Source organism: Lissotriton vulgaris, chromosome 10 (genome assembly GCF_964263255.1).
Source record: "Lissotriton vulgaris chromosome 10, aLisVul1.2, whole genome shotgun sequence".
NCBI lineage: Eukaryota > Metazoa > Chordata > Amphibia > Caudata > Salamandridae > Lissotriton > Lissotriton vulgaris.
This window is the reverse complement of record NC_141698.1, coordinates 1,050,793,325-1,050,801,530: the sequence shown is the minus strand read 5'-3', so window position 1 is coordinate 1,050,801,530 and position 8,206 is coordinate 1,050,793,325. Positions and strand designations below refer to the sequence as shown.

General features: G+C 41.6%; 1 protein-coding gene across 2 annotated transcripts in view; it reads right to left on the bottom strand.

Moving 5' to 3' along the window:
- Positions 1-443: 443 nt before the first annotated feature.
- Positions 444-8,206, bottom strand: part of OSBPL10 (oxysterol binding protein like 10) — a 789,797-nt gene continuing 782,034 nt past the window's right edge. For both annotated transcript variants that reach the window (XM_086942107.1, XM_086942108.1), the window contains 2 exons: positions 7,319-7,472; positions 444-1,667 (listed from right to left, as the gene is read on the bottom strand). In XM_086942107.1, the coding sequence (XP_086798233.1) occupies positions 1,623-1,667; positions 7,319-7,472 (199 nt within the window). In that variant the 3' untranslated portion in view covers positions 444-1,622. The remainder of the gene's footprint in view (positions 1,668-7,318; positions 7,473-8,206) is intronic.

The following is an 8,206-nucleotide window of genomic DNA, read 5'->3' as shown; positions in this document are numbered from 1 at the left end:
AGGGATTTTTATATGCTAATGTGAACAGGCATACACAAATGTATACTTACGTATGCCAATGTTTTAACATGAAATCCAGACCTACTGCCTTTGTTTTTCCAGTGCTCGCTTGCTTTTGCACATGAAGATGGTCTAGCAGTTCAGGTTAAACTTCCTCTTTTAGGGAGGAGGCTAAGAACAATTTGCATAGGGTTGACATTTTCTGTGCTAGCACATTCGAGCAAAAGGATATTACACACCAATTATTGGGTTTAATTCAAGCATTTCCATGCAATCACTTTACATTTTTCACATTTATAGACCGAACCTGAGTGGTCCCAAATACTAATGTACTTTACAATATTTGTATAAATTTTTTTTCGGTCAAATAGGAAATATGACTCCATAAACATGAAACGTACAGAAATCTCTCTTGGACTGACATGGTGACAAAAACAAACAAACAATGTTTTGAGTTTTTTTTTATGGAATGTTTTCACATTTAACTAAATTTGACATTTTGTTTAGTGCTCAGGGTACCATTATGAAAATTAGTAGTCTATGGATAGCTGTGCAGTTACTTTATAACATTTTAGTGTGATTTAGAAAAACCCTATCTTTTACGTCAGTGTTTTTTTAACAAATTCATGTTGAATAATTACTTACATACCAACATTAAAAAATAATAATTTCACAATGAGTTGTAGTTTTTGTGTAATGCGCTGAAGCCCTTATTCCAAGTCGCATGTAACCAATTTTTTTTTTTTTTGTAAGAGACGATGATTGCTAGTCAGTTAAAGTGCACCTTGGTACATAAAGCAAGGAGAGGAGATATCTATAATGATGGTAAATGGCTTGTCTTATTTTGGCGAAGGCTCCTCCCCTTGAATTGTCAATAGCCCGCTCATATATGCACCATACCCAGCCTCCAATGATTGTGGTTGGCTGATACAAGATGTCTTGTTCTGGCAATTGAGCGCTCCTAGTGCTGTGCGATCCAACCACTGGTCAGTGAAATTCCTCACATGACTGAATAGTAAAGAAAAAAACTATCTAAATATTTAAATCTAGATCTAGGCATCTGATATACACGAACTGAATATATTTAACAGTTGAAAACATCAAAAAATGAAGAAAGTGATCATCAAAAACGTTTCAGAAAACAGGAAATAAAAATCCAGAGTTATGTAAATCGGAATCATGCTACCAAACAGGTATCTAGAAGGAATGGAGTTTCTCGATCATTCAAAAAGACAATAGAGTGATTTGAGCAGGAAGAAGTGGCCATAGAAGATCACACTGGCTAAGTGCAAAGAGGTTTTGGCAAAGTGAAAAATAGAAGAATCATGGATAGTTCTCGTTGTTCTTTAAAAAAACAAAAAAACAACCATTACCAACATATCCACTGATATTGTGTGTACCTAGGTACGGTATCATCATTTGTATGTGTAGATAAATGTATAATCAACATGGCTGTGGTACAGACTCCTGTAGCGGGCAGCTGTTTGGAGATACATCATTCACAGTTTATAGGGAAAATTTCATTTTTTAATAGGATGGCAGGATTTTCCAAACAGCACCGGAAGTTCATAGAATAAATTCAAATAAGGCCTTAAATTAGGCGTGTCTTGAGGAGGTCTGTGTCATTGTGTCTTCCACAGAGGATTATAATAAATCCAGCCTTCACCCTGAAAAACAAACACAAAATGAGTAAATGGTTGGGTAGGCTTATGGACTATCACCATAGTCTACATCCTTTAAACCCCAGAGCTTCTTACAGCTACACTTTACCTGCCAACTTCACACACTCAAACAAATAGTTTGAAACCTGATTTCATTCCTGTAAGATGGATGTCCGGTGAGACAAATCCAGTGGATGAGTGTGTGGTGAGGTAAGGGATTAATGTAGAGAAACACAATATTAACCAGCTTTTCCCCACCCCAAAACATGCCTCTTGTGCCTGCTAAACTAGTCATCCTGAACAGATGCTATGACCATGCCACCCCAATAATCAGCCCTAAAATCCATATTATAGTACAACAGAGCCCATCTGTCCTACAATATATTCACTTCCATAAACTCATATTGCCCATCCAGAAAATGTAAGACTAAAAATGGCTGCCTACAAAGATAGGAAGCAGGGTCATTTTCTAAAGAGTGCTCACTGAATATAAAGCTCTTCAGACCTCTTTCATGAACAGCATTGGCTATGTAGAAAGAATATCAAAGAAAGCGTTGATTTATTTGTGTAGCTCCCATAAACACTGCATGCAACCACATTCAAGTGCTCCCTTGAGGAGATAGTAGACCATAACGAATGTAAACAGAAAAACTAGATCTAGGTGGCTTCAGCACCTGAATATATGTTTTTGTAAGAATACTGAGCCAAGTGCCACCGGAGTGAGCCCGTGGCTGCACTCAGTGGACCAGCGCATTGTTCCTATCCCACCAGCCTGCTCAGAAGGTTCTCAGACCCAGCTCCTCTAGAGTCTTATGAGTACATCCCTGATGCACTGGCAAGGATGGTGATTTCCAGTACGCGTGCTAAGCATCAGAAGTGGAAGGGCTTGAGCGATGGCACAGAGAGTAGTGCCACTTGGCAGAGCAGACGGATATCTAGGTAATTCATGGCATTAAAACATATTTCACATACATCACTCAAGGCCCCACTGAATCTGTAAAAAGTAATGGATAAAGTTCCTTTTGTTAATCTTCATTCCCATTTAGGTGTTTCACAGGCTGTACACAGGAGGTGGGCATTGTGCTTCCACTGGTGGCCTGCATGTTGGTTTAGCCCTGTTTATGCAAGAAACATGGCGGCTCTCCTTTCGACCACTTGGCGTCCAGCTGCCCTTCGATGTCAGCCACTCATGGAACCTGGGTCCCAGCTGGACCCGGTGGTGGGATATTTGTATGGTGGCTCTGAGTGTCAAGGGTGACAAATGCAATCATTACACAGGTCTTGAAAATAGGGGACATTCTGGCCATGGCACATACTCACTCTGCAACCATTCATGCAGGGCCCAAGAATTACCATAGAAAGGTGATGGTGCGGTGTGCAGAAAATTGTTGTGTGAATACAGATTGTGAGTTGCCAAAAGCAAGCAAGGATTGTTCTCAATGTGGCTATCGGGTTTCACATGCAACTGAATCCTCATATTGCAATGACTGAACATGACATGAAACGGTGCTAGAGAACAACACAACATATTGGGGCAAAAATCATATTTCTGGTCGGTGCAGGAGTGCAAATAAATGTAATGACTGACTGTGAAATAATGAAGCTACCAGGTCATATTTCACTTTAACCTTCAAATATGGAAACATAAGCCTCTAAGAACCCAGTGAGACACAAAAGGAGTTTTTATACATCACTGAGGCACTATGGAATGACAATGAGGCATTGTGAAATTTGTTCATGAGGCCTCTACTCCAAGAATAATGCTTTTGTTCTGTGGTTAACCTGGGTTTGCTTCAGGTTCCCGGTCAACTAATCGCATGCGCTGTGACGTCAAGTGTTTTGCAGGGCTTTCTGAACCAGACTAGTAGAAGGAGTGGCATACCAGACTGATGAACCTGAAGCACAAATGGCAACATACAGGTGCAAGCTGAGGCAGGATTCTCTAGCAGAAGGATGTCATGGAAACCTACTCATGGCTGGCAGAATGGGGCTCCCCTATAGATCCCATATCCAAGGAGCAGCATGGTGGTCAGATTTGCATCTAGCGTGTCTATCTAACATAACCTGACCCATCACCCTGCATCCCATGACACAATAACCACACTTTGGTGGTTATTAAGCACAATATGAAAAAACTTCCCATATAGGTTCAAAAGCAATATAACACTCTCCCAAAAACACATACTGAATGTGTAACTTGTAACTTGTATGGGTAAACTCTTTAGTGGCCCATTTAGGGGTACAAAAAGTCAGGACATTATACATCAACTAAATAGTGCACAGGTGTACTCAAAACTAGCCCTTAATAAAGGATATTACCAACAGGAAGTGCCATCAAGATATATCACCACGACTGAAATGCTTGTGAGCCAGTTTTGATTTAAAAAAATAATTAAAAAACCTAAAATTCTGCATATCTCCTGCAGCAGACACTTTTCAGGAAGAGATCTTGTTGGGTCTGGCCCACTCTGCTTGGTCACCCACAAACATTTTGCCTTCACCTCTCTTATTTTTGATGAATTCATTTTTGTTGGCCTTAGGACTCTGCACTTGTTAGCAGTGGTAAAGTGCTTCTGCTCATTCCCTAAAACATGGTAAAAGTTGTGTACATATGATTGGCACAATTAATTTACTTATAAGTCTCTATTAAAGTAGTATAGCGTATACCCAGGGCCAGTAAATAAAATGCTATTAGTGGGCCAGCAGCGCGTATTGTGCCACTTACTTAAGTAGCCCCTTAAAACACTTACCATGCCTGCCACTGCAGACTGAATGCAGTTTTAATCTGACAGTTAGACTTTGCAATACAACCCCATTACCACGCTTTAAACTCCCCTTTTATCGCATATAAGTCACCTCTCTGTATGCCCTAGCTAGCCTATAGAGCAGGGTTCTTTGTAATTAAAAGGCTGGACATGTACTATTTCACTATTGTGAGGCCTACCTTTCCCATATGATAACATTAGGTTACCTTATAAACTTTATTAAGTGCTAACCTTTGATTGAGAACAGGTAAACATGTTGTGCTTGGTGTCTTCGAAATTTTAATTTAAAAACCTTTTAATGGTAAAGTCGTATTTAAGTTACAATTTTGAAAATGACACTTTCAGAAAGTTGGCATATCCCTGCCATAACTAATGGGTGCCTTCAGCCCATTCCTGGGTCACATGACTGGGTGTAGTTCAACTTTTTTCATTCCTCCCAGACAATAGAGGGGTTAGGTGTACATGAATGGTCATCAATGGGAGAATGGGATAGGTGGAACCAGGGCATAGCCCCACTTGCACCTAGATATGAAGTACTCTGCCTTCACACAAAGAACTTGGCATCCCTGCATTGTTCATGCAGACAGCCAGGATCCAGTGTAGGGGGAGCAGTAAACTTCCAGCAGTAAAAAGGGAATTATCTAGAAATGTCTCTTACTTCAAAGAAGGCACCAGGTATAAAAATAGGACCCTCAGACTCACTATTCAGTTCACTTTCTGGACCTGCGGAAAGACTCTCAGATGAATGCCTTCTGTGTACCTCAGAGAACTGCTTTGCTGCACTTTGAAGGAGTACTCTGCTGCCTGAAGCCTGCCTTGAACTCTCAGATGCCTTCCCTGCTGCTTTTGCCCTGTCCCACTTTTTGAACCCAGTACTTGCAGAGTGATCCCAAAGACTAGCTGGCTGGCATCCTGATCAAAGTCTTAGGGACACAAAAGGCTCTAACCATCTTCAACCTGCACCTGGACTCAGCCTGACAACATTCTAGAACTTGGCACGTCTCAGCAGGATAATGATGATGCCCTCATGAAAGTCTACCACGCTTTAGCAAAAGCATATGTCTTCGCTAAGGAGAAATACAATGTTTGTCGTCTTCTACTCAAGTTTTATTTACATATCGCTAAGGAAATAAAATCTGATCCAGACAAGAGAGAAGATATCACACTGGTGTCTGTACTCTGAAATGTGTCATGGCATCATTCTTTCATAGGCATGGCCAGTTACAGTACATAAAAGAATCGTCATCCAAGGGTGCTCCACTGTGAGACATTTTAAAAAAAGGGACATGAATTTCAGTTGCCCCCGAGAATGTCAAGCCAGGTTTGAGTTTTCTTTTTTTTGCTTGAGAACTGCAGAAGCTGACAACATGTCTTATTTTTTAACCTTTCCAGTTGCAATAAAATCATGGTGGATGCTAGCTCTGTTGGGTTGGGTTCTGGTTTCACCTAACATGACAGTGGTCACAACACTCCATTCAAACATACCTACATGAGCAGAAGCTTCAGCAAACAGAAATCAGCAAGACTCCACAAACAAGGGTGTCCAATACAGACATTTTCACTTGCTTATATATGGAAAATCACTCACAGTTTTTAATGATCACCAAACCCTCCAAATTATATTTTGAAAGCCTAAAGTATAGATACAGCCAAGGGCTAAAAGACAGGGTCTGTGCCATCAGGACTATTGGTTCTGCATTGTTCAATGCCAGGATAGGAGCAACATCTGGCTATTTTCTCTGGCTTCTCTTGGTTGCACAGCTTGTTATAGCCCTCAGCTGCTTGGGAATATCTATGGTTCTATTTTCTGGTTTCCTGACATAGTCCCTGAAACAAGAACACTTGTTGAGGTGGCCATTCCTCCTCTGAACATGATATTCCTAATGTATGGCATACTTAAAATTGTCACACCAGACAACGGACCCCGTTTCAGTGGTAAAGCCTTCAAAGAGTTGTGAGCCCATCGATTTATTTTCACAGCTCCAAAAGCACTCCATTGAAACCTCAGTGCAGAGTTACTTTTCATGGTGACTCTGCAGTTTTACCAAGCTGAGTCATGTCCCTGAGACCAGAGCACCCCAGGAAACTCTCTTCCTTAGCTGCTCTTTTGGAGGAAAATACAAACCTTACACGTCCTAACACAATCGATAGGGCACCCCAAAGGAGTATGCACATGAGGAATCACATGAAAGAATAGAACAGGAGGCAGAGAGACAAGGCGCTACACCTCTGCCAAGGGGACATCCTTGGCAGAGGATGTCTGAATCCGAATGGCTTGCATAAAAATGGCTATCCATTTGACCCTCAACTTTACACGATTGCTTTTGTTGAAGTATTTCTGCTTTTGTGGAAATTCATTATATTTCTGCATGTTAATGGAAATCCTTGTGTTCTAAGAAGATGATAATGTCCTTGGAGGACAGGCATGCAGTAAGTGCATCTTCTTAAGACTTGATTATCGACTCTTCATCAGAAATTTGCCATCTCCGCCCCCAGGTTCCCACAGCACAGGTGTCTCTCCCAGGTCTACACTGACAGCCATCCCTATTTCCTCCGCACCCCAGCCACCGTGTTCTGCTCATTATCATGTCAGACCCCTCATCGCAGTCACAGACTGATGGTTGTAGGTTGATGGCTAAATAAGGTGGCTGAAGAATCATAATGGACAGGGTGTTCCTGGTACATTGCCAATGACCGCATCTTCCAGTAGGCATTCTGCAAGTACAGGGCTCAGGAGTGGTAGTGGTGCAAGGACACATAGGGAGAGACAACACCCAGCAGAGCAGGGTTGTGTTTTGACAGCTCCTGAACTGAAGATGCATTTCATATACATTAGCACAGCTCCTGCTAAATCTAAAACCCCCATGATGCATTGCAAAGCATATCACTCACCTCCTTTGAAAAGTATTTAGGTTTCCAGGCTGCGTTGAGCGCCGCTCTCTGCTTCGCCTCCCTTCGCTGCCGCTCCTCTAGCCGCTGCTTGTGCTCTGTGGCCAGATCGTGGTCACCGGATTTTAAGGAGTTGGTGACGTGCTGCCACAGATTCCTGAAGAGGACAGAATGGGAAAAATAGGTACATTATTGTGTCGGCTGTCTCGAATAACTGATTAAATGTACAGTGTTTGGGTGGCAGACCTCTGCAATAAATTGCTAACCAGGAAGAAGGGAAGAGGCTAAAGACAGAGTGGGGCAATTACGCCGTGAAGGGCATCTTGCTATTTTTGTTCACTTAAACACAGCGTCTACATAGCAAAAATCTTCAGATCAAGTGGAACTTTGAAAACAAGCATTGGTAACACCAATAGTCTAGCCTTTTTTTTTATCCTGTAGTCTTTCCTAATGCTTTTGCCGATGTGAGGTAAATGCCTTATGTTGCTGCTTTGTAGTATTGAAAAAAAAGGAGAAAAAGTAAAAAGATGCAATGATGCAGCCACTGTTGGTGGACTCATTATTACATAGGCGCGAGCAAGCATGATGCTTATGCACACACATGCATCACCACATGTATGCTTGCCTATGGAATGACGCAGGCACCACTTTCTATTTTTTTAATTTACCAATGTACAATGCCGGGTGTTACTTGGATTCATAAATAATTTGACTTTATGAACGTCTAAAAAACGTGGAACAGCCAGGCAGCAAATGACAGCCGCAGGGCCCTAAAAAATTAAGAAGAAAACATATTATTATAAAGATCTAGAGGGGTAGGGGAACAAAGGAAAAGTGGGTAGGGGGCAAAGGAGCAATTGAGGAGCTTGAGACTGAATGAAGGGGAAAAAA